Here is a 27,872-nt window from a genome sequence, read left to right as displayed (position 1 = left end):
AGTATTTCGTAGGTGTGTGTTGTCTGAAACTTATGATTTGGGATTTGTAAATTACTATTTCGGGCTTTTCTAAGCTAGATTTCTTAGTCTTTCATTGGTGTGTGTTGTCTGAAACCTATGATTTGGGATGGGTGGATTGCTACTTTTGACTTTTCTGAGCTGGATTTCTTAGCCTTTCATAGGTGTTTGTTGTCTGAAACCTATAGTTTGGGATGACTAGTTTGCTATTTTTGACTTTTCTGAGCTAGGTTTCTTAGCCTTTCATAGGTGTGTGCTCTCAGAAAATTATGATTTGGGATATGTAAATTACTATTTTGGGCTTTTCTGAGTTGGATTTCTTAGTCTTTCATAGGTATGTGTTGTCTGAAACCTATGATTTGGGATGTGTGGGTTGCTATTTTTTGACTTTTCCGAGCTGGATTTCTTAGCTGTTCATAGGTGAGTGCTGTCTGAAACTTATGATTTGGGATGGTTAATTTGCTATTTCCGGCTTTTATTAGCTAGGTTTCTTAGTCTTTCATAGGTGTGTGTTGTCAGAAAATTATGTATTGGGATGCCGAGTTTGCCAATTGAACTTTTTAGATATAAATTTTTTCTGCAACGTGATGTTTTTTCTATATGAAATCATTCGTTCCAATTATGCAGTTCGCGGTTTAAGTATCTTAGGATCTTGTTGTTTTAGCCATTCATAGGATTGTGCTTTCAGGTAAGCATGATTTGAGTTGTGTAATTACTCATTCGTACAGTATTGAGCAGGACCATTCTAATATTTTCAGTATAAGATAGGCAAAGTTATAGGTGCTGACCCTTCCTCAGCCCTCGCTCTTTACACTAAATTTTAACCTTTTGTCCTGATTCTTTAAGAAATACTACTCAAATACAAGGTTAGGGAGGGGCAGCCCCTCCTCAAATGCAGAATTTTTTCTGTTCGTTTGAAGTTTTGATGATACTCCTTACTTTCAGGTGATTGTTTTTCTTTTCCTATTTGTAAACCTAACCGGAAAAATATCCCTATTTGCCTTTGGATGTCACATAGCCTCATTGTCTCCTCATATCGTAAAAACAAATTATATAAGTTAGCCTGTAAGACCAGTAGTGATATTGACCTATCTAATTATAAACATTATAAAAAATTATACACTAAACTCATCCGTGAAGCGAAGAAAAATTATTATTATACAAAAATTCTCAATTGCAAAGGAAACCTGAAAAAGATTGGGTCGCCATTAATGATATACTTTCAAAAAATAGAAAATCAAAGTCTATACCTATTCGCCTTAAAGACACAAATGGTAGATTAATTGACCCCTTACATGCACCTGATGCATTTAATAATTATTTTTCTAATGTTCCTCATACTGACTCCCGCTCCTCCTCACAGGCTGTATTCCCTTGCTTCAATTTTAGATCCCATGTTTTTTTGCCCAACTGATAGCAATGAGGTACTTCAAATCATCGGTTCTCTCCCAAATAGTTTTACTCCTGACTGTCTTGGATTAAGTAATAAGCTCCTGAAGACCATTTCTCCTTTTGTTTACGAGCCCATCAAGCATATTGCCAACCTATCTTTAAACCACGGAGTTTTCCCTGATTTACTAAAGTCAGCCATTGTTATTCCAGTTCTTAAAAAGGGCGATCCAACTGAGATAGGCAATTATCGTCCAATCTAAATTCTTCTTGTTATATCCAAAGTGCTCGAGAGAATCATCTTCAGACGTCTGTCTCCCCTTCTGTTTGACAGTCAGCACTCCGTTTCCTTGATTTCTCCTCACCAATATGGCTTTAGGCCGAAATTCTCAACTTCTCATGCTCTAATTGACGCCACACAGTTCATACGCTCACAACTCGACCTTAAAAAAACTGTTTTGGGCTTATTTTTGGATTTTTCTAAGGCCTTTGACATGGTCGATCATAGTATTTTAATAAGTAAATTAAATAGTTATGGTATTCGTGGTGTTCCCCTCTCTTGGTTTGATTCTTATCTTTCTGGAAGGGTACAGAGTGTGAGCCTGGGTGAAGTATACTCTCAGCCCTTACCTGTTCGGAGGGGTGTCCCGCAAGGCTCCGTTCTAGGCCCTATTTTATTTCTCCTATACATCAATGATCTTGTTATAGACCTGGGCCCTTCAGTGTATCCTGTATTATTTGCTGATAACAGCAACTTCTTCATCACTGGCACCAATCTACCATTGGCAATAAAGTCTTCCCAAGTCCTTCTGAACAGAGTCCAGGCATGGTGCCTTGTGAATAACATGACCATTAATAGCAAAAAAGTCAAATAGTATTATTCAGAACCCCCTACAACAAAAACTTTATTCAACCTGCTCTTGGTCTCAGGTACTCCTCCGACATCCTCCCACAAGTGGAGGTTGCCAAGTTTCTTGGTGTATTTATTGACTCATGCTTGTCATTCTCTAGTCATATTTCTTACATAACAGCAATAATTTTGAGACAAGTAGCTATGATTAACCGTGTGAATTCTTTTCTTCCTCCTGACATCCTAGTTACCCTCTATTATTCCTTTATTTTTCCTTACCTTTCTTATTGCGGATCTGTTTGGGGAAATACAAAACGGTCCTTCACTAAAAAACTCAATTTTGCCGAAAACCGTGCCATTAAAGCAGTTTTTCGGCTTCCCCGTCTATATCCAACTCGTGATTTGTATTCAGATTTTGGAGTAGCTCCACTTTATCAAATCATACAAAAACTAAACTTATCGCTTGCTTACTCTGCTTTCCACAATAATCTTCCATCTCAACTACTAACCTATTATAATCTTAATAATTCGGAAGCCCACTGTCTCCGTTCATCCAATAGAGCCTTTAAAATTCCTAAATGCGTTTCAAGTGCTGCCCAGCAATCTCCCATTTACAAATCTATTATTCAATGAAACAAAATTCCCTCCAGTGATGAACTTGCCACAAGTTTCTGCAAGTTATATAAAAATGTAGCGAAACTTGATATTATAATTTAATTTTTCCATTTTTAACCAATTTGCTCTAATTAGTAATGTTTTATTCTTCTATTATTTTTTTTTCTCAGTGTTACTTTAATTTTTTTTTCTTTTTTTGGTCCTTAACAAGTTATCTTCTAGGATCTTTATTGTTATTGATGTTTGTGTTATGTTTTTATTCAAATAAAATTGAATTGAATTGAATTATTTAATGTAAGGTAGAATCTCCAAGATAAAAAATCAGCAAATCAATCATCATTAGGTTTTAAAGTTGATTGCCTTCAGTTACCTTAAAAAAAAAGGTTTTTACAGGTACTGTTCTCAATACAACTAAATTTTTCTAAAGATTTATTTGCTGACAGCACGGAATTTTCCTAACTTCAAATCGGCGTTGTCAAACAGTTCGTGGTAACGAACTGTAAGTAAGAAGCGACCCGGCTCAATGGTAACCGAAACTCTAAAAAACGGAATTTTGGTACCAATAGATACATCAAAAGAATCAGATTTTAATTCTGATTTCAAATATATAAGTTTCATCAAGTTTAATCTTACCCATCAAAAGTTACACGCCTGAGAAAATTTGGCTGATTTTCGAAAAAGGGGGAAAGACCCCCTAAAAGTTATAGAAATCGGGAGAATCTATAACTCGGGAGAATCGGGGGCGCCGGACTTGCCAGCATTATTTATTGGTTATTGGGAAGTATACAGACATTTTCAGGAAGGATTTTTTTCTGGAGGGTGGGGCGGGAGAGGGGTTACTCGGGAGAATCTTTCCGTGGAGGATGTTTCTTTGGGGTAAGGGACATTTCTATGAAGGGGGCGCCGGATTTCCAAGCATTATTTAAAAAACGATCAGAAATTAAATTAAAAAAAACAAGTACTTTCAACTGAAAGTAAGAAGCAACATTAGAACTTAAAATGAACAGAAATTACTACGTATATGAGGGGGTTCTCCCCCAAGTTTATACTTCGCTCTTTACGCTACAGTTTTTTTAGTGCTTTCAAAAGAGCTATCTATTCAAATTAAACGGCCTTTGTGATTCAGGGGTTTGTGAATTAAAATTTTTTTAACTTTTAACGTAAAGAGCGTGGTATTGACACAGGGGAGAACCCCATCATATACGTAATAACATATACGTAATAAAAAAAACAATAAAAAAAAAGAAGCGATACGGCTCAATAGTAAGCGAAACTTTTAAAAACGGAACTTTGATGTCAATAAATGTATCAAAAGAATGGGCTCATAATGCTGATTCTAAATATATGAATTTTATTAAGTTTAGTATTACTCATCAAAGGCTACGAGCCTCAGAGAACTCACCTGATTTTTTAAAGAGGGGGGAAACATCCCCTAAAAGTGAAAAATTTTTAATGAAAATCACACCGTCAGATTCAGCGTATCAGAAAACCCTATAACATAGGTTTCAAGCTCATATCTGCAAAAATCTGCAACTTTGTATTTTTTGCCAGAAGAAAAATATACGAATATAGAAGTTCGTTACGTAAGTTAATTTGTAAATTACGTCAGAACCAAATTTAGAGACAGCCATTTAGCAAAAGAAAAGTAAAAATTTTATGCAAATTTTGTTTACTTATTCAATGACGGCGAGCCAAAATAAAAGCTGCATTAACTAAAAAACTATCACAAATTAAATAAAAAAAAACAAGTTTTTAAACTGAAAGTAAGGAGCGACATTAAAACTTAAAACGAACAGAAATTATTCCGTATATGAAAGGGGCTGTCCCCTCCTCGACGCCTCGCTCTTTACGCTAAAGTTTAAATCTGGCTTACAAATTTATTTTGAAAACAATAAAAAAATTTGGCGTAAAGAGCGAGGCGTTGATGAGGGGACAGCCCCTTTCATATACGGAATAATTTCTGTTCGTTTTAAGTTTTAATGTCGCTCCTTACTTTCAGTTTAAAAAACTTGTTTTTTTTATTTAATAACGCCTAAAGATCGTACCTGACATATTCACACTTGTGCAATAATTGCCAGAAATTAATTACTAAGCTGATCTCAAAGAGAATCAGCAGGACAATGCGGGTTCAGTTGCCCCTTGACCATTCTGATCTACATTGCCCTGCTCATACTCCCTTTGAGAGCCGCTTAACAAACGGTCTTTGGTATTTTCAAACAGTTCGTGGTAACGAACTGTAAGTAAAGAGCGACACGGCTCAATGGTAACCGGAACTGTAGAAAACAGAATTTTGATACCAATAGATACATCAAAAAAATCAGATTTTAATACTGATTTCAAATATGAAAGTTTCATCCATGTTACTAGTCAAAAGTTAAACGCCTGAGAAAATTTGTCTGATTTTCAAAAAAAGGTAGAAAGACCCCCTAAAAAATATAGAACCTTAATGAAAATCAAACCATCATATTCAGCGTGTTAGAAAACCCTACTGCGGAGGTGTCAAGCTCCTATCTTCAAAAATGTGGAATTTCTTATTTTTTGCCAGAAGAAAGATCACGGATGCGTGTTTATTTGTTTTTTTTCCCCAGGGGTGATCGTATTGACCCAGTGGTCCTAGAATATCGTGGGAGGGCTCATTCAAACGGAAATTAAAATTTCTAGTGCCCTTTTTAAGTGACCGAAAAAAATGGAGGGCAACTAGACCACCTCCCACGCTCATTTTCTTTCCCAAAGTCACCCGATCAAAATTTTGAGATAGCCATTTTGTTCAGCATGGTTGAAAATATGATAAATATGTCTTTTAGGATGACTTAGTCCCCCGAAGTGCCAGGAGGAGGGCTGAAAGTTATGAACTTTACCCAATATTAACATCAGAGTTTATAGAATTAGCAGTATGATCATTCTCTATCTCACCCATTATAAAAACCAGGACTGAGGTGCGAGTGCTCCAGAGAACGTTTTTGCAGATATAAACATAAGCGGCATTAGATCTTTTCACGGGTAGACAAGTCAGATTTCTCTTGGACGCGAAACTTACAGTTATAATATAAATAATCGGAAATAAGTGGAAACCCGCTATTACGAATAATGCAATTTGTAACCCTCGTGGACGCGAAACTTACAGTTATAATAGAAATAATCGGAAATAAGTGGAAACCCGCTATTACGAATAATGCACTTTGTAACCATTTCTCATTGATTGACGGAAACAGACTAACCCGCTAATGCAGAAATAAGTGGGAGGAGCTTTTTGTTCGCACCGATAATGAAGACCAGAAATGATCTGCGATAAACTTACTGGATAGTTCTATAAACTGTGGTTAACATATAGTATTGGTTATTGGGAAGTATACAGACGTTTTCAGAGGGGATTTTTTCTGGTAGTGGGAGGGAGGAGTGGGTCGGGGGTTATGTGGGAGGATCTTACCATGAAGGAAGTTTTCATGGGAGAAGAGACATTGCTATGAAGGGGGCGCCGGATTTCCCAGCATTATTTAAATAAAGATCAGAAATTATATATATAAAAAAAACAAGTTTTTTAACTAAAAGTAAGGAGCAACATCAAAACCTAAAACGACAGGAAACATTACGTATATGATTGGGTTCGTCCCCTAGTCAATAGCTCGCTCTTTAAGCCAAAGATTATTTAGTACTTTCATAAGAGCTATGTATTCTAATTAACGGCATTTGTGATTAAGGGGTCATTTTTAAAGAATTGGAACAAAATTCGAACTTTAGCTTAAGAGCAAAGTATTGACTAGGGGGCGAACCCTCTAATATACGTATTAAAGATATAAGAATATAGAGGTTCGTTACGTAAGTTAGTTCGTAAGTTACGATATTCAAATTTTTTTTTAATTATTCATGTACGGTGAGCCAAAATCAAAACCTGAGTTAATTCAAAAACATTCAAAAATTAAATAAAAAAAACAATTTTTTTTTAACTGAAAGTAAGGAACGACGTTAAAACTTAAAACGAACAGAAATTATTCCGTATATGAAAGGGGCTGTCCCCTCCTCAACGCCTCGCTCTTTACGCTAAAGTTTGACTTTTTCACAACTCTATTTTTTTTAAACATTAAAAAACTTTAGTGTAAAGAGCGAGGCGTTGAGGAGGGGACAGCCTCTTTCATATACGGAATAATTTCTGTTCGTTTTAGGTTTTAACGTCGTTCCTTACTTTCAGTTAAAAAAACTTATTTTTTTTATTTAATATTTTAAAAGATGAGTTGTCACACTGTCTCAGAGATCACACAAGGTGGCACGTGCCAAGCGTGGCGACCCGTGCTAAGCGTTTTGGTAGAATACTAAGCATTTTGGAGATTGTCTCAATCGTGGCAGTACTGTGCCAAGTGTGGCAGATCTGTTCAGCACAAATGACACTTCAAGATGTGAACCAGGTGGCGGGAAGTCAGCAGCCCCTCGTTAAAAGTACGAAAGTACTAGATACGGCAATTAGGCCTGACAGCGACGGAATGTTCCAAAGTTTAAGGGTATGACCCAGAACTCAATTATTACTCATGATAGTTAATTATTAGGTATAATTTCCGTTCCAAGATAATGAACGGAATGTCACTTGCGGAAACGCAAGTGACAAAAAAAATAATGGACAATTTGCACTACTACAACTTCAGAGCAAATTGCGATGTTAACCCTTTTTATGTCTAAGAAGCATTTTAGGAACTCAATTGGATGATATCTGCAATTTTAGGCTGGAGTTTACTTCAACTATTAATTATAACTAAGTTCTGGAGCAGATCCCAAGTTCCTTGTTTTTCTTTTGTTTCGTAAGAATGATCAGTATTATTCCAATCTTCTTCACTTAAGACACTTGTTCGTTTATCCTCTATTTTGCCACTCTGAACAATTCTTAGGGATTTTATACAAGATAAAATTAATATATCAGTTCTTAGCTAACTTGCTTCTCATCTGAAGTAATAAATGCAGACAAATTCAAAATATTTGTCACTGAATATATTTCTTCTCTTATCACAGTAAGATCCAATCTCAGGCCGCATTTATGTAGTTGTATCTTAACTACAGCTACTACTACTAACGACTCACCGCAGCACCAAGCCACCTGAGGCCAACACAGCTACGCACAATCCTCTTTCATCCCAATCTATTCAAATCCTGCATCTTTACACCCTCCCAGGAAGTTGCCATTTCCCTTAATCTTTCCTTACGACATCCTCCCACCCCAACCGAGGATGACCAGCTTTTCGTTAAGTCCTAGACGGTTGGCCAAAAAGGACCATCTTTGGAAATCGGCATCCTTTATCCGCAAAACATGCCCTAGCCACCTCAACCTTTCTTTCATTATAGCCCTAGAAAGGGAGATTGAACCTCACTATTCGTACACCCTACAACTGAAATAGGGTCAGTTAGTCGGGTTTCTAAAACAATGCGCAGGCAATTTCTCTGGAAAACATCTAGCAAATCTTCCTCCGTTTTTCGGAGCGCCCATGCTTCAGAGGCATACTTGACCACTGTCTTCACTGTAGCTTCCAATATTCTACTCTTGGTCCGCAGACCTATCTTCCTATTCTTCCAAACATTTTTCACTTTCATAAAACGCCGTGGGCCTTGGTTATTATATTTTTAACATTTCCTCTATACCCACGGTCTTTACTAATAATACTACCTAGGTCAGTTAATCTGTCCACTTGATTGATCTTTTCGTTACCTAGCGTCACCTTTTCATCTGCACTTATTCCTAGCAAACCCACGCAAAACCTCCAAAAGTACATTCATTTTGCTCACACTTTCATCTTGGATGCTTAAATCATCAGAATAATTCAAGTCCAGGAAAGTTTTACTTCCCCATTTGATTCCGTCTTATCCCATTGCCTTTGCTGTGCTCCCTAAGACAAAATCCATCAAAATGATTAATATAAATGGGAATGGAACACAACACTGTTTAATTTTGATTTAATTAGAAACTGACAACTAACCTCATTCAAGGGCACTTACAGAAAATTTTCCAGGGGGGGGGGGGGCAACCAAGAGTAAAAGAAAATTAGACTCAAACCAAAATTGCGAAGAGATGTATAGCTTCGAAAGATTAAATCAAACAGTTCGTGCTAAGGACCAGTAAGTAAGAAGCGAATCGGCTCATTAGTAACTGAGACTCTAAAATACGGATGATATCAATAGATATATCAGAAGAATCATCTTATTATTCCGATTCCAAATATATAAGATTCATCAAGTTTAGTCTTACCCATCAAAAGTTACTAGCCTGAGAAAGTTTGACTGATTTTGAATTAGGGGGGGGACCCCTTAAAGTTCAAGGAATCTTGATGAAAATCACACAATCAGATTCAGCGTACCAAAGAACCCTATTATGCAAGTTTTAAGCTCCTATATACAAAAATGTGAAATTTTGCTATTTTTGCCAGAAGACAGATCACGGATGCGGGTTTATTTGTTTATTTAATTTTTTTTTTTTTTTGCTTTATTGTTTTTTTCCCCCAGGAGTGCCTAGAAGATCAAGAGAGGGTGCATTCGAACGGAAATTAAAAGTTATAGTGCCATTTTTAAGTGCCAAAAAAGATTGGAGGGCAACTGCCCCCCTCCCACGCCCATTTATTTCTCAAAGTTATCTGATAAAAATTTTGAGATAGCCATTTTGTTCAGTATAGTTGAAAGATCAAGTAATTATGTCTTTAGGCGTAAAATTACCCCCCCCCCCCACAGTCCATGGGGAGAGGCCTGCTGGTTATGAAATTTGCCCATTGTTTACGTATAGTATTTTTATTGGGAAGTATCAAGGCCGTATCAAGGGGGGAGGGCATTAGGGAATTTGAGCCCCTTCCGATTTGTTTTTCTGACTCGTAAAAATGTAACAAAAACGGATATAACAATTTTTTTTTGCATTTTTCGAGGTTTTTGTGCCGTATCAAGCCGGGATTTTGTGCATGGGATGGATTTCCATTGGGAGAATCTTCCTTGGGGAGGGGAATTTCTGAGGAGGGGGGAGAAAATTTCAGCGAATATTTTATGCTGGGGAGATCTGACAGAATTCCTATACGAAATTCTTGTTAATTGTCTTACGCTATATTTGCCAACTCAATTTTGCATGTGGAGATGTTCCGGGGAATAACCCAGGTTTTTTTTCAGTATTTTGATTTCCAGAGAAAATTTGTACGGAAGGGGGCACTTCCGGAGTGGTCAAGAAGCCGAATAGAGATTAAAGTCTTTATCAAATGAAAGTATGCGAAGGATAATTTTTTAGTCTGAATCGTCCGCAAGAAATTTTACGGGGAGGGAGGGTTTTCAGCGAGGATGGAACTGTCTGGAGGGAACTTGACGGAGGGGGGACTTTACTTTGTATGAAATTTTCACAGAGGAGTTTCCCATGAGGGGGGGGGGTGTATTTCATGGAGGCTGAGCCAGATTCACCTGTATTATTTGAAAAACAAACAGATATTAAATAAAAAAATTTAAGTTTTTTTAAAACTGAAAGTAAGGACCAACATCAAAACTAAAAACAAACAGCAATTATTCCGTATATGGAGGGTTTCCCACTCCTCAATACCTTGCTCTTTACGCTTAAGTTGGACTGTTTGTCCCAATTTTATAGAACGGCTGCTGAAACACAGGGACGGTTTAATTATAGAATAGGAAGTTTTTTTTAAAGTGCTAACAACTTTAGCGTAAAGAGTAAGGTATTGAGGAGGGGGCAACCCTTCATGTACGGAATAATTTCTGTTAGTTTGGAGTTCTAATGTTACTTCTTACTTTCAGTTAAAAAACTTGATTTTTTTTTGTATTTAATCAGGTATAGACTTGTTTTAATCCAATTTCATAAGCCTTAGGATAGGCTACAGAAAGTTTATAGATGGGAACTTAAAACAGCTTCTAAGTGGATATTTTATGCTCTGATTTTATTCCTGGAAACTTCATTTATCTGTCCTAGATTAACAGATTTCCATGATCTCAAAAGAACCTAAAGCGGGGTTTTGCCAAGATGCTTACATTTCTAAGAACCCATACCAAAAAATCATTCTACCAGCATAGATACCAAGTTTTGATTTTACAATGGCCGAGTAAAATATGCCTCTTTTATAAAAGGACAGTTCTCCTTCTCAAATTCAAATCCCTTGTATCTTCAGACATGCAAAAAAAAGTACAGAATAGCGAAAGAAAAACTAAATTTAAGTTATAATCCAGCTGTCAAATTGACCCTCTGTCTTTCAATGCTCAAATTCAACTGAATAAACTGAAAACGTTCAAATAAAATTGTTTATCGCAAGCGCATCAAATAGTTCATCAGTATGGAGTCACTCGGGGCAATATTCACCAAAACTAAAAACAAAATTTTAGTGACAACAGATACATCAACAGAATTGGCTTTTATACTGATTAATTAAAAAAAAAAAATTTTTCTACAAAACGAGTTTTTCAAAGAACAGTAAAGAGCTCCATTAAACCAAAAATTAGCAGAAATAAAGTCAAATAATCTTCCAAGTGTAAAACTATCACAAATCACCATCAATAAATAAATTAAACCAAAACGAACAGAAATTGCAATAAATACCCGAGTCAAACTCAGAATGAGCAAAAATTAACATGAATAGTACTGACAACCCCCATGCCTTCTCAAAACCAGAACATAATCTGCACTTTACTTGCGCTTTTTCAAATTTTGATTGGATGTATTCGGGGGAATAATGGGAGAAGGGAGGGCGGCTGGTTGCCCTCCAATCACTTTCGACTGTTAAAAAGGGCACGGACCCTTTCAATTTCCAATCGATTTATCCCCTTTCAAAGTTTCTACGACAACTCCTTCCACACAAAGTGCCCTGCTTTAAAAAAAAAGATAAAAAAAACAAAAAAAAAAGCGCCCACATCGCTCTTTACTTAGGCAGCGCTATTTCGCTGCCTATGATTCTACATATCAAAATTCATTCAGTTCATGGTTACCCATCTAAACCTACAAATCTGAGAAAATTTGCTTGTTTTAAAAAAAGGGAAAATAACCAAAAAAGCAAGCAATCTTAGTGAAAATCGCTTAATCAGATTTATCATATCAGAGAACCACACCGTAGGGGTATCAAGCTCATATCTACAATTGCGGAATTCTGCACTTTTTTTCCAGGGGTGAGTGTATCAAATTGATGGTCCAAGAAAATTAGGAGAGAGCTCATTTGAACGTAAAATAAAGTTCCTTTTAAGTGGACATCCAGCCATGTTGTTTCCAGCCATTTTCAAATGGTTGTTTCCAGCCATTTTATGGCGCCAAACAATGACTTTGCCCTAGAGAGGACCAATTTGTAATCAACTCAAGATTCTGAGAAGCTAATAAATTTAAAATTATCTAAAAACTATATGTGATGCTTCCCCGTTGCGGAGAAAGTAATGACGCATGATGGCAGTACAGGACTTAATTGAGGTGATACACTTTATTTTTTTACGAAATTACGTTTTGTGACGTGTAATTGCCTATCAGCTATCTTAAAGGAAGGGATGAGTCATCGTGTAGGTAGGGATGGGAGGATATACCTAAAAGAGCACATTTTAATTTCCAAAATGCTAACTCTCCATGAGCCTTCAGATAAATGTAGAAAAAATTTAGGGGAAGTAGCAATTAGTTAAAATATTTTTCTTTGCAGCATAAAATATTACACTTCCATGCCAATGGAGACATAGGTAGAAAAGGTGAGGCGGGCCATCATGAGCCCTGCCGGAAAATTCCTTTGGGCGACGGCAAATGCTACTAGGAACCTTGTTTTCAGCAATTTTAAATGGTAATATTTCTATATGTTGAAATATTTCAAGGTATTAAAAACAGATGTATATATACATTTATCGATCAGAGAATCCTAATATAAAGGTTGTGATGGCTTCAGCCGCGTAGATGATCGAAAGAAACATATGATCTTCCATGCATATGAACAATAATACCCCTCAACGTTCACCCGGAATTCTTGAGGAGAAATATTAATAAGGACTTATTGAACAAAAATACTAATTATCTAAAATTTTTAAAGTACATTCACATTTGGTCCAAAATTTAAATTGCATTCCAACATTTTCATTCTTAAGTAGAAAAACTGAAAAAGTTGGACGGTAGCCTACTAATGAATTTACAATTATTGATAGGCCTATATACATTATAGGCCATTTATAGGTATATATACGAAATCGATATAACCAAAACGATTACTGTGGCAATAAATCCATTTTCGGAACAGTAAGCTTTTTCAGTGAATTATAATCCCAGTGATTCTATTGGATTTTACAATATTTGTCAAATTATTATAGGTCCTGACTTATGATAAAACCAGTGCTTAATGTAATAACCGTGTTTCTGGACATATAGTTATATTTGGTAAAATTTGTATGAATTTTAAATTTTTTCAATTATAATCTGGTAGGTGGGACACTACTCAGAGTGAAAAGAAATACCTATGGCAACTTATCTTGCGCCGCCTGTACGCGACCAGTGCGTGGTCGACCGACCCATCCCACGCGGGGGGGTGGAGAGAGGCGAGCAAGAGCCGAGGTAACCACCTGCTTCAGCCATTAAATTGTAGGGACCAGGTAGACAGCCTCCAACAGTTCACGTACTTTTCCCGCAAGGCAACCACCAAAAAAATATTGAATACATAGTTCAACCCTTAAATATCTGCCTAGATTTCGATATTATTAATTATCAAAGAAATTGGTGAATGTATTTTGGACTTAATCCAAATTAATGAAATGAAAACTATGCTGGTATTGAACCCAGTTTTGAACTTTGTATCTAGATGCATGACAAAGGGTATTAAGACTGATATGTTCGTTAACTTAGGAATAGAGTTTTTTTATCATGCCAGTTTTATGGAATCCAAAAAACTGCTATGGACTTAATATGTGGCTGAACTCTGATGTGAAGAACGATTACGCGAATGCAAAAAAGACTGCGATAACTTGACAGATTTCGCAAAAGCCATATGGCGCTGTGCCAAGGACGGTAAAGAGCTTCCGACTTTCGTTATTCTCGAACCGGAGTCTGTTCCCACTGGTGGTGATGAAATTGCAGTCTGTATTACTACCAAAGTGAGCGAAATTAGGATAAAAATGGCCAGTGAGCTGCAACAGTTTTCCTGCAATTTAGATACTATTAACAATGAGCTGAAAGTTACTGCTAATTCCCATAATCAGCCTAAAGCATCCTCGTCAGTATATAAAGCACCACGTATGGAAAAACAGCTATTCTCGGGTGTCGGGACCATTATGCCTCCTGAGTTAGACGATTCGGGCCAGCGTCCGGGCTTTATACAAATCCTGGAACCGTGCAATACAACATTAGCGGATGCAGTGCTCAGGCGGAGAAATAAGGAATGGCAACTGTCAGTCTCTTCAAAGCAGGCCGCCGAAAAAGTCTCGGCTGCCCTCAAAATTAGCCATAAAATTGACAATCGACTTGTTAATTCCCAGTTCATCGGTATAGTGAAACGTCTCCCCAGCAACGTGACGGAGGACCTTCTGAAAAATCTGTCAAAAGACTGTGAAAAAGCAATCAAGTGTGGTAATTCGCAAGCGTTTAAAAAAACCCCTCTAAAAGTAATTTGTCCGCTGCCTTAACAAACCTGATTAAAATTGTTTTTGAATTATTCCGTCAAGAGTAATTCCGCTTTTTGCCTCGAAGGTGTTATCGGTGTCCTAATGTGAGGCACATAGTGGTGGACTGTAAGGAAACTGAAACTTGTAGCCGCTGTAGAGAAATTGGCCACACAAGCCCTCCTGAGAACCCTTGTTAAAATCTTACTCGATGCCTGAATTGAAATTCGACTAGGCACACATGTTATCAATATACCTGTCCTGATAACAGAAAAACCTTGAAAAGTGGATCAAGCTCCCAAAATGTGTAATATTCTGTCTTGAATACAAATGGGAAAACAATTGACAAAACAAGTTCTGCTTGATACTATGAGGCTAACAAATGAAGTAGTTTGTTTACAAGAGCACATGATTCCCGAAAACACTACTAACCTGCTCAAATTCTCAAGTTCACTCCAGTTTTTTATTCCACCAGCTTAACATTTGAAATCCGGAGGTTGGCCATCTGGTGGCTTAGGCACTTTGGTGAGAAAGTCTCTTCAGGCTGAACTTTTTGTATCAAGTAAACACTTCCTCGCTTTTAAAGTTCGCGATGCTGTGATAATTAACGTATATCTTCCTACTAATTATAGATCTAGCCTCTCGGACAGCAAATTCACGGGTGCATGTACTCAGTTAAGTTGTTTCGTGAAGGCTCAAATTCCTGGGAATACAAAAGTTCTATTAATAGGGGACTTCAACTGTGACCTACTTAATACCGAATCTGAAAGGACTCAAATCGTTATAGGCTCCCTTCCTGATCAGTTTAGTGTCGTTGATAAGGACAAAGCTTACACTTTTATCAGTGTTGCCAACACCGTCTCAAATCTTGATCATGTGTTAACGAACTTTCCGGTGAGTGACGAAGTAAAAGTTGCAGCTGATAATTCTTACTCTGACAATTTGCCTTTGTCATTGTCAATAACACTGGACTGTCCAAAGTTGTCGGGTACGTGCAGATCTCGATGGTGAGTGTACAGTGACTGGAAATAGGTGTCAAATTACCTCTTTGCGGCTCCTTCATGGGATATCGTGAGAAAAATAAAAGTTCCCTTCCATATTCTGCAGAGAAATGCAAACTAATATGGCAGTGAAAGTGAAATACATCTGCAGATAATCATGTACTTTGCAGAAATACTACATGCTCTGAGGATGGCGGAGAGTGTAGCAGTTCCTCTGAAGCATGTCCGTAATAGATCACAGGTGAAAGGGTGGTCTAGAAATCTGGAGCTAGAGGCGGCTTGTGCGTCAGCGAAGCTATGGCTGAAAGTTTGGCATGATAGCGGGAAGCCACGAAGTGGAATAGTGAACGAGATTCGAATCCATACTAAACGAAAGTTCAATAAAGCGTTAGATGCCCACCGTGCAACCCTCAAAGATAATTTTGTGCAAAAGCTCAATAGGAATCCGAACCTTATTTGGTCGCTTTGGTCTAAGCTTGAAGAAGCCAAGCCTACGTCTAATATTTCTGCTAATGAGTGGAGTGCTTACTTTGAGTCCGAGTTCAAAGTGCCTGATCCAGTTCTTCAGTCTAATTATGGGAATGAGCTGACTTCTATGCTTACCGACACCTTCGACGATTTCTCAGTGTCACCGGTCACAATTTGCCAGGCCGTTAAAAAGCTAAAAAGGTATACTCAAAAGGCTGCGATAGTATTTGTGCTCTACATATTTCTTTAGGAGGTTATGTTCTTTACCATCATATTGCCCTCCTGTTTCAGATGATTTTGACACAAGGGATAGTCCCGAGTTGCTTTAGTCTGGGTATGGTTATACCGATATTAAAGAAGGGGAAGCCAGCCGAACAGCCTTCTTCGTATCGGCCAGTAACGATATCTTCAGTATTTTTTAAAGTATTCGAGATTGTTTTGTTTGATGAGATCTATTATAAGTGTGAGATGCTTCCACACCAGTTTGGTTTTCGAAAAGGCCTCGGGTGCACCCATGTACTTTATCTTCTTCCTAACATATTACTTGATGCTCATCTCTCGCGAAAAACTTTGATCTTAGGTCAGAATGATGTCAGGAGAGCTTTTGACTCTGGGATTCATGCCCAGATTTTGTTTGAGCTGTGTAAGCGATGCGTGCGTTCTTCTATTGTAAGGTCACTACGTGATATGTATAGGAAACTCAAGCTTCGTGTTCGTTTGCAAGATTGTGATCTTAGTGGGGAGATATCAGTACATAAGGGAATTAAGCAAGGGGCTATAACGTCTCCTACTTTGTATAATAACAGCGATAATGATGCCCAATAAGTTATCTCTCCGAGTTATATTTGCAAGCATATTGACTTGTCAATTCTGGGTTTAGCAGATGATCTTTTAAATCTGTCTCGGTTGCTTTCTTCATTAGAAAATAATTTCTCGCGTCTTGAAAAAAGTTATGCTGATATTTGTTTGCAGTTTAATGTATAAAAGTCTGCTGTTTTGTTCTTTAATTGCCCTGAAGATAATGCTACAGTCAGGCTTGGTGGAATTACCGTAACACCGTCTAGTCACATTACGTACCTTGGCCTCCCGATTGGTCGTAATCTTCGAGAGACCCAGTCTTTGCTTATTGAACACCTTTCTAAAAAAGTGCGCATTGCCTATGCGGGTGTTGTCACTAGCCGTCACAATTCAAGCCGTAAATATTTGGCTCGTCTTTATAATGCAGTAGCTTTGCCTCATGTCTTGTACCTGTCTCCCTTTTGGAAGCTCCTGAGTGCACGAAACAAGAAAGACATAAGGTCGGTATTTTTCAAGTATGCCCGATATCTTCTTCAAGTACCGCCTTTTGTTAGAAACCGCCATATTGCTGTGAAATATGGAATCGTTGAGCCTCTTAGGGCCGAGGAGGAGGTAATTCAGACTTACGTAAGAAAACTCGAGCTCCTTGATCACGAGTGGGCCCACCTTCTCAAATAGTTGTGTTATAATGTAGTTCTTTCTGTTTGTATTTGCTTTTCTTGCCAGTTTTTGATTTTTCTTTCTTTTCTAGTTTGTGTTCTGTCTTTTTCTGTTTATTGTAAGACAGGTTATTAATAAAATTCATTCATTCACTATGAAAAACATAAAATTTTCATGATTTCAGATGTACTGACCAAACGAAATGAAAAATACTCTCTTTAATTTACAGAAAATGAAAAAATATATAAATTATGTTCAACTTGAAAAAGAAAAGAAAAAACAAAAAATTCATAACCAACCTCAAGATTAATGGTCTAATCCAAGCTATTTTATGGAATTTCTAAAATTCTAATCATTCCCATACAAGGCCGTACCCAGCGGGGGCGGGGGGTTGGTGGGGTTTGAGCCCCTCCCGAAATGTTTTTTTGACTCGAAAAAACGTAACAAAAATGGATATAAACAAATTTTGTATGCGTTTTTTCGTGTACCCCCCCCCCCCCCAGAAAGACAAACTTTGAGTAAAACCCCCCTCCGAAAAAAATCCTAGGTACGGCCTTGATCCCATATTGTAAACAAGAAAATGTATTCAGGTGCTAAAATATTTTCTCTGGTAAAAATCAATCTGTCGGGAAATTCCGTATTATTGTTTTGATTTCTCGATGTTGTTATGACAGCGACGTCACTTAATTCCAACCAATCACAAAGAAGCCAGCACGGGCGCGTCACTCTCCTAAGATATTAGCTTGAAAATTTCGTCATAGGGTCAGTTTAATACTAGCTACGTTACGAAACGGATTACACAACAGATATTAGAGAAAACTTGAATTCTTTTAAGGACTTTTAATTATACACGTTGGCTGATCACGATTACTTACCAAAGCTCCGTAAGAACTACGGGGTGACAGACACTAACAGTGCTAACGTCTTTGGCGACGTTAATTCCGTTTTTTTAGACGATAGTGTTATAGTTGGGGACGACGCAGTGCTTGCTGGAAAACAATCTCAAGAGATTGGTGAAGAGCCTTTGGTAGAAATCAAAGTTGAACCAAAAAGTATGTATCCTAATTTAGATTTGAGTACCACTGATATATCAGGACTTTATGATCTTGGTAAAAATCAACAGTTCAAGTCTTTTAATGGAAATCGATATTCTCCAAGTGAAAAGTTAGACCTTGTTGATCTCGGTGCTTCTGAAATATCATTTGATCTTCATAATTTAATTGATTTCAATGAAGGATATCCTGGTGAACCAAGGCAACGTCCAGCTCAGGCAAGTCATTCTCCAATTATTGCGGCTCCTCAATTACCTCAGTCTAGACTCACTTCTGGAGGTTCGCTTACCACAAGCGAAACCACTCCAACGTATAGACCACTATCTTCAGGCGGCCTTTTTAATCAAGCTTATCAGCTCCAACATTCTCCTGTAAAGGTTGAACCCGAAGAATTCAGCAATTTATCTCAGCCAAGTACAGGATATTCCCCTGATAGAACTTCCCCTAACTATGAAATCGCTTATGCTAATAATCGATCCGAATCTGTTTGTTCTATCCAGCATGATTCATATCAGGGAGGCATGGGTCCAGGAAAAGTGACTGATGAATATCGTCGCCGTCGTGAGCGCAATAATATTGCAGTCCGAAAATCTCGTGAAAAAGCAAAACTTCGTTCACGAGAAACCGAAGAAAAAGTGAAACTTTTAGCTCGTGAAAATGACCGCCTCCATAAACGCTGCGATTTGCTTACAGAAGAAGTGACAATTCTGCGATCCCTCTTTGGAACTGTTGGTGGAATGCCAGATGCTGTTCAGCGAGAAGTTGCACGACGATTAGAGTCTATACAACAACGCTATAGGCAACAAGTTTAAAAAGTGAAAATTTTATGAATACAATATGGCTGTGAGGTTTCGTCCTGCAACAGGAAAATTTTAGTCATTGTGCTAGTGATATAGTTTCTGTAAATAAAATATTGAGTTGGTTAAGGAATTAACTGGCAGTTTTTTTTTTAAACTTATATTGGGAGGTAGTTTTACTGGTTAAGGTTATGTGGAATGTCCGGTGGTTTTGGTGTACCTGAACAGGGATGTTATAAATAGTATATATTTTATTACGATTATTATATGATTTATTAACGAAAGTCATCGGAATATTCCGTGTATAGACATCTGTTTTTGTTCGTTATCGTAATTATTTTAATTTTGTTATTTTGCAACCTCATAGTCGTTTGAAACTGCTCAATCAGAAATGTATTCTTGATTATGTATTTGAATAAAATAGAATTTAGCTCTGATTTTGTCTTACCATTTAGTATACTTCGGCAAATAAGGCCAGGAGAAATGGCATTTTGGTTACCAATACTTATCTCTGTCTTTTTTGGTTGAGAGATAAATCTATATGAAAGTGAAAACGAAACAGAAAGGAAGAAAATAAGGTACTTATCTGCAAGGGCGGATCCAGGATTTTTTTTCGGGGGTTTTACTAATTTTTGACTCAGTTTTCGACTAATTTTACTGATTTTTACCTGGATTTTACTAATTTTCGACTTATTTTCGACTTGGTCAAAAATTTCGGGGGGGGGGGGGGGGTCAAACCGGGTTGCCCCCCCCCCCCCCCCCGGATACGGCCTTGCTTATCTGTTAGCCAGTACACACGCGAGTATTTGGATCTATAAAATCAGACACTAACCGGTTTATTGCTGTTTGTATACGGAGACAATTAGCTTCAGCTTAGAGGAAAACTACATTGTAGCTATATTTTAATAAATATTTAATTGGTATTTCGTTAGGTTAGATTTTGCACGCAGCCCTGCTATGCTTAACTTCCCCTTCCCCATAAGGTTAAAATATACAGCCCAAATTATATATACCCTACCTATCTCTCAAGCGTCTCAGTTGTTTCAACCCCGTACTGGCTAACAGATAAGTACCGAAAATAATTCCCAGCTTCAGCAATGAGTTTTACGCCTCTTGGCGTTCAAAATACAGCTACATTTACATGTAGCAAGGAAACTTCAATTTTGGGGACCAATCACATGTGGCAAGTCAAAAAGGGTCAATAAAGGACGTGCATATGAACTATTTTAGGGGAGAAGTGCACCAGCTAGAAAGGCAAATTAAATGGAAACTAACCAATTACAGGGGGCACTTCTGAGGAGTTTAAAATCCCGAATTCCTCCTCCTACTTTCCTGCATGCAAAAATGATGTTAAGTTAAGAGGAGTCGTATTCCACAAATTATTTTGAAAACATGATGAAATAGCCTACTATCTAAAATATTGAACAAATCAGCCTACCAGCCAATCAAGTACGTACTTGGGATGGCCTCAGGCCAGTCTCATTGTAATTCTAGAGATTGTACCTATAATTCATAATGGTTTCCTGCATGACTTTTTTTTGTCTTTTAGGAGTTGTGCTCCACCGCTCAAAAACAATTCCTGCGTACGTGATCAGTTTAAGAAAACAGGGTACGTACCCAGTTTGACAAAACTGTCCTAGTTTTTAAATTAGACCTGCCTTACCGCCGTCCGTGGTATTTTGCTGGAATTAGGTGTAATAAATCAATTACCACTAGAGAAAATGCCAGTAATTGCGTAACCCAGCCAAAAATACAGCTAATAAATATTGTAAACTCGATAAGAAGCCACGCTTTGCAATCAATTTAGATAGCAAATACCCATTTGACGGTCCGTCTGGTTTTCTTATACAGTATATAGCGGTGGGCCCGTATAATGCATATGTACCGTTTTTTTCTGAAAATTGCCACACTAACATTTTTAGGCCTAAAACGATCTAGATATGCCAAGGCCGTATCCAGGATTTATTTTTGGAGGAGGGGGTTTTACTCATTTTTTTTTGGGGGGGGGGGGGTACACAAAAAACTCTAAAATCGCAAACAAAAATTGTTTTATGTCCATTTTTGTTACGTTTTTACGAGTCGGAAAAACATTCCCCCCCCCCCGGACACGGCTTTGAGATATGCCACGACATTGGGAAAATTCGTTTTTCCCATCCGAGCACCCTTAATATGTTTTTCTTAGATCTTTTAGCAGGAAAAGAAAAAAAATCAGTTGAAATGAAGTTTGACATTGATTGGACATCGTTAATTCACTAATTACTTAAAGGTTCCGATTGAAGTTAATCTTGAATTGTTTTTGCATAATTTTCGGATTGCTTTATTAATCAGCTTTGAACATCAATTGAACCTTGCAGTTTGACAGAACAGGACAATTGAACTTCTGAAATGATCGTAGCAAGATATCAACTAAAAATATTATCAGTTTGGATTGGATTTTTAGTAAAGTAAGTTGTTTTACTTTGTAATTCAGGGGCGCTAATTCTCGAATTGAATGGGCAGCAAAACTTACAGAAAAGAAGTTTCTCTAAGAAAAACTCAGACAAGCAGAAATGAAGAACTATAATGATTCAAACTTAAAACGGTGCCTGATTAACTATTAATAAGCCAATTTTTTTCCGCAGGGGGGGGGGGGATCCGTCGGACACCGTTTTTATGCCGAGCTTTTTAAAACATGAATTGGTATGAAACTAGCATACATTCCTAGGGTGCGACAAGGGAACATAATTTTTGTCATAACTGAAAGGTGAATTGTAGCAAGATGCCCTATTAATCATGGCATTTTGGTATGGGGCTAAGCATAGCATATATTACATACGTAACCTAACCTAGGTACCTTTTCCCCCCCTAAATCCCAAAAAATAAAAGTTTAAATACTATAAACGCAATGAAAAACTACGGTTTGCAATCCAATTCTCTATATTGAAAGAAACCCGCTTGACTAATTTCTTAAGCATCTGCCCTATATAATATATCGCGTGGGTTCCAGCTAATACGACAGTACCGTAAATTATAACCGATCCCAGAGAGGCAAACCCGCTTCCAGCCAGATCTTACAAAGGGTAATTGAGTGTGTTCCGTTTAACAGACAAGTACCGGGTAGGAAACAGTTAGAGAAATATGTTTTAAAACAGTCGAAAAACAAATATTCAAAGGTCTTGAATAGCAGCCCTTCAGGAGATTTGCTAGAACAAAAAGAGACACTTTTAGACCTCTAATCTTATATTCATTATTATTGTTTGTATAAATTTTTCACAATTAATCCTTAGCTCCCCTCTAATGGTCTCATATAATCCAAGGCTGTCAAAAAACTAATATAATAATTAATGAAAGCTGATTCAAACAGAAAAAAATGGGAAAACACAAGGAAATATAATTCATTGATACTTGCTGCATATTATAAAGTAAGAATTTCATTTATTTTCTTTTTTATTTTTTTTTTACCCTAGGGCTATAGGAGACTTAAGTGGGGCTGACCATAAATTCTCAAAAACGCGAACAAAACCATAAAAATGTATATACAATCAGCAATCTTAGTGTTTTTCTTTTTGTCCTAGCATGTCTCCTCATGCAGAGTCGCTATTCTAGACCTTTACCAGCAAAAGAGAATTTATATATTTTTAACTCTATCATGAATTTAATGACTCCTAGTAGAATAGTCATTTTAGCCTAGACATAGTCTAGACAATAGTCTAGACACAAGTCGGTTCAAATCATTCTTTATTGAGGGCTGTGTGCTACAAGGTAAGTTTTTTTTCTACAACTCCTGGAATCAAGAACGTATCCAGGATTTTTTTTCGGGGGGGGGGGGGCGGGAGTTACAAAAACTAAAAACGCATAAACAGTATTTTTGTATTCGTTTTTTGTTATGCTTTTACGAGTCGGACAAACTTTTCGGGAGAGGGGGTTCAAACCCCTAACCCTTCTTCCCCCTGGATACGGCCTTGCCTGGAATGTACCGTCAGATTTCCATTGTTTTATAAAAATCAACATTAAAGAAATAATATCGTCTGCTAGCTTGTCTTTGCCAATCATATTAGTATTATCAATCTTTATCGATATCACATTCTCTACACTATAGGCCTACACAGGACGTCTCCTCTATGATAAGCCCCCCCCCCCAGAAAAATCTAGAAAATTGGTCCCAATAATTTTAAGCTAAAAAAAGTATTTTAAACACAACTAAAGATCACTGTTACAGTTCACAGTCTAAAACATTCAAGTGGTTGATGTTGCTGTTTCAAACATTCCCATTGAGAACATGATTTTTTTTATAGTTGACGGAAGATTTGCTTTTAACAATTGACTATTTATTGGACTCCAGTACGTTATCAGTTAAGTCATCCATTTAAAAGCTACGATTGCAGGATTCAGATTGGTTTAGGTTTTATTTCATCAAATAAACAAAAAATCTAGCCAATATAATTAGAAATCACCACGCTAGGGAAAAAAAAATTGCTAACGCGTAGCCTACATAACTCTTCTAAATCAACCTAAATTAATAAATCAATTCCACAAACAAATAATAAGGAAAAAACTAGCCAATCCCCATCACTTACACACTTCCAGAGCAATAATCTTGAATCTTGAATAACCATCATCAAATACAGCTCCCAGCCTCCCTCCAGCCCATCCACCCTCCTCCCCTAGCCCTTCCACTCACGCCTCCCCAGCCCATCCACCCACTCCTCCCCAGCCCATCCACCCACTCCTCCCCAGCCCATCCACCCACTCCTCCCCCTGATCATCAACCCAATCCCTCAGCTACCTCCTCCTTCCACTCACCCCTCCAGGAGAGGAGGTGAGATCCTCCTCTCGTTCAGGGAAATTGTTGCTCATTGTTGGTTCAGCTTTGTTTTTAAGGGTATTTGAAGTTCTTCAAATTTAATTTGGTCTTTTATTTCTCAACTTATGATTCGTTGTTCTGTTTCTCCCATAAAATTGAAGGGCTGACCCCAATTAAGACGGTCAGTGCTTTACTTTGAACGCTGTCATTTTTGCTTTACTGGAAAAAGGTACCATTTTTAACAAGTTTTTTTTTTCCATTCTACAACCGAATGATGTATGTATCTGTCTTATACATAATTATCACACAATACAAACTAATGTTCTGCATATAATTTACTCAATCGTGAAGACATTAGCCCTATTAAAGCAACCTTAGAGTTGCAAAGGAAGAAAAAAAAAAACACTGAGTTTTGAACCCGTATCCTTGTAAATCACACAAATTAAGGACATCGCATACCGAGCCACCACATTGGGCTACAGTGAACCTATAAAATTAATTGAATTACTCTACTTGAATTTTCCAGAAATAACATTAAAATAATAGAACGAAAATTAGGTTTTTAAGGTACTATATTTTCCGATGCTATCCAGTGGCGGATCTAGCATTTGTAGAAAATGAAGGGGATTGAATAAATGATAGGCAAGCGTACAGCACTTACCCGAACGGGCTACAATGAACTAGAGACCGTGTTTGAAATAATCTCTTCAATTTTCGCCGTTGACAAATCGAATAACAAACACAAAGCACGAAATGGCCCAAAAACGGCACTACTGTATCGCAATTTCTTACTATTTCAAAAGACAGCAAAGTCTTTTAAATGGACTCTAATCATTCTCTCTACGACTAACAAGATATTGAGGAGTTTTTTTTCGCGTTTTTTTTTTTACGACTATCATGGTAAGCGAGGTTTTGAGGAGGGGGCAACCCTTCACATACGGAATAGTTTCCGTTCGTTTTGAGTTTTAATGTTGCTCCTTACTTTCAGTTAAAAACATGTTTTTTTATTCAATATCTGTTCGTTTTTCAAATAATATAGGTAAATCTGGCTCAGCCTCTATGAAATATACCCCCCCCCCCATGGGAAAACTCTATGAATATTTCATTCCAAGTACACCCCCCCCCCTCGTCAAGTTCCCTCTAGACAGTTCCATCCTCGCTGAAAATCCTCCTCCCCGTAAAATATTTTGCGGACGATCAGCCTGAAAAATTATTCTTAGAATACTTTCATTTGAAAAGACTTTAATCTCTAATCGAAAACAAAAAGACCAAAAAAAAATATACGGAAGGGGATATTTCCGGAGTGATCGAGAAACCGCGGTTTCTCGCTCACTCCGGAAGTGCCCCCTTCCGTATATTTTTTTTCGGAAATCAAAACACGCAGAAAATAGCCCCCGGATAATTCCCCCCAAATATCTCCACATGCAAAATTGAGTTGGCAAAGGTAACGTAAGACAATTAAATAGAATTTCTTATAGGAATTTCTGTGAAATACCCCCAGTGTAAAAGTTTCCCTAGAACCCCCCTCCCCCGTAAATTCCCTCCCCAATGAAGATTCTCTAAATGGAAATCATAACACGCAGAAAATAGCCCCCGGATAATTCCCCCCAAATATCTCCACATGCAAAATTGAGTTGGCTAAGATAACGTAAGAAACTTAAATAGAATTTATTATAGGAGTTCTGTCAAATACCCCCAGCGTAAAAATTTCCCTAGAACTACTGCTGCTATTAATACTGCTGCTACTACCGTTACTACTACTGTTATTGCTGCTACTAATACAACACTACTACTGCTACTACTGCTCCTACTACTACCACTAATATTATGATACTAGCATTATTAAGACTAGGGATATGAAGGTGAAAATTTGAGAGAATATGGAGGAGAAATTTCAATTAAATCATAAGACACTATGCGCATGCAGATTATCGAAAGGGCGTATCTCCGGTATGGATTAGGATACTAAGTTGGAACTTTCAAGGAATGCCTGAAGGAGAAAATCAACTGACCAAAAGGCAACATTTACATGCTAATGCTACTACTACTACTACTAACAACTCACCGCAGCACCAAGCCCCCTGAGGCCTACTACTACTATTACCACTACAACAACCACTTCTGTAGCGAGTATTACCAAGACTGAGGATATTGAAGTGGAAACTTGAGGAAATATTGCGGGGAAAGTTGAAATTAATCAGTTAATAGCATGTGTATGCAGATTGTCAAAAGGGAGTATCAGCAATATCTTCGAAAATTAAAATTGATAGAAAATTGAAAGTTCTAGTGCCCTTTTAAGAGTCAAAAGGGATTGAATGGTAACCAGCCCCCTTTCCATATCCATTAATTCCCCAAACACATCCAATCGAAATTTTGGTACAGCCATATTGTTCAGCATAGTTAAATACTCCAGTAACTATGATTTTTTAGATGTCAACCCCCCCCCCTCTCCCCCCAGCCCTTATAAGCCCGTATAATCTTGCCCTCACCCTTGCCTCATAACCTGTAAGCCCTTATAATCTTGGTTACGGAGTATTTTTGCTTTTTTGATATTAAGATAAATAGGAATAATAAGCTCGAAATCAGGATCGTTTTCACTAAAGTAGAGCGTTTACAATCCTCGGAAAAAATACTATTCTTTGTGATGCATATTCAGCTGCACAATAGGCTACACATATACTATACCATATAATATTTTCTTGTTGACATTACATTTTTGGTAAAGAGATATGGAGGACTTGGACATGGATATGGAGATCTATGGATTAAATGATGGACTACCTCTTTCCTCTTGTCATTTTTGAATATTATTCACCAAAATCCATGCGATATGAAAATTGCTGACAAATTTAAATTTCAGTTTTAATTTAAAGTAGGTTCAGTTTCAATTTGTTTAATTCTATTTAGCCATGTCATCTATTATCTTATGTTGAAATTAGAAAGGCTTACAAATATCTAATAATCTGTTGCTTCTTCATGATCTTAATAATGATTATTCTAGAAGTTTTATGCAAAAATACTGTAAATTGTAATTTCACAATTGTTTTTTTTTATGGAGTACGAAATTTGTAATGTTTTGAGCAATTTGATTATAGTGACAATTCAAAGATAATATTACGCTACTTGGACTGATGAGGAATTAATTTAAAACTTGATCTGGTCTATTTGAGCGACCGTGACAATACAGTGACAGAAGGAGTGTTTAAATACTTCTTGAGGTAAAAGCGTCCCAAAACATAAACTTAAAAAAAAAATACAAAAGTTTTATTCATTTACTCTGCTTACAAGGCAACTAAAATAATAAATTGATCAACAAATATCTTCAAGATATTTTTTTTCTAGTTCTTCTCTCTTTTTTATTTTTCATCTTTGCAGAAATGAATTAAAAATGAATATATTAAATACAAAAAAGTTTTTCTAACAAAAGTAAAGAACGAAGCCCTGTCTTTAGCAGAGGAATAATAAACTACCAGAAACTGTAATGAACAATGAACTAAAAGTAAAAAGAAACAGATATTAGACTTTAAAAAATGAAACCAATAATGAACTTAAAATGTGCTAAAAACAAAACTGACATTTAAATCAAACTCAAAACAAATTAGAGTTAGAAAGTCGCTCCCCTTGCACCTCAACTATAGCACAAGTGTTTCGCGCTGTTTTTTTTTTTTTTTTTTTTTTTTTTTTTTTTTTTTTTTTTTTTAATTCGAAAGAAAAACTAAATTCTGGAATTTCCAGTCCACTTTGGTGCGCCGTGATGTTCCTACTACTACCAACAATTTATTATAGTACCAAGCCGCCAGAGGCTTTTACAGTTGCATAGACTCTTCCTACATCCAAATCGGTTACTACCTCCAATGAAGTTCCAGTTTCCTTTGAATATTTTCTTACAGC

General features: G+C 37.1%; 2 protein-coding genes across 6 annotated transcripts in view; one reads left to right on the top strand and one right to left on the bottom strand.

Annotated features, from left to right (window-relative positions):
• Positions 1 to 27,872, bottom strand: part of LOC148951707 (CCAAT/enhancer-binding protein gamma-like) — a 378,366-nt gene that overhangs the window by 130,745 nt on the left and 219,749 nt on the right. The window contains exon 1 of one of the 5 annotated variants that reach the window (XM_089088677.1): positions 17,649 to 17,758. The exons of the other annotated variants lie outside the window; for them this stretch is intronic. The gene's annotated coding sequence lies outside the window, so the exon portion shown is untranslated. Of the gene's footprint in view, positions 1 to 17,648; positions 17,759 to 27,872 lie in introns of those variants that run through there. 5 annotated transcript variants of the gene reach the window in all.
• LOC148951709 (uncharacterized) lies at positions 18,127 to 19,635 on the top strand. The gene has a single exon (XM_089088672.1). The coding sequence runs from the start codon at positions 18,404 to 18,406 to the stop codon at positions 19,211 to 19,213; it is 810 nt and encodes a 269-aa protein (XP_088944798.1). The 5' UTR covers positions 18,127 to 18,403; the 3' UTR covers positions 19,214 to 19,635.

This window comes from Artemia sp. Qi Xiang Cuo, chromosome 5 (genome assembly GCF_049724085.1).
Source record: "Artemia sp. Qi Xiang Cuo chromosome 5, ASM4972408v1, whole genome shotgun sequence".
NCBI classification, from domain to species: Eukaryota; Metazoa; Arthropoda; class Branchiopoda; order Anostraca; family Artemiidae; genus Artemia; species Artemia sp. Qi Xiang Cuo.
Note: the sequence above shows the minus strand (reverse complement) of the source record. Positions and strands in the feature narration are given on the sequence as shown.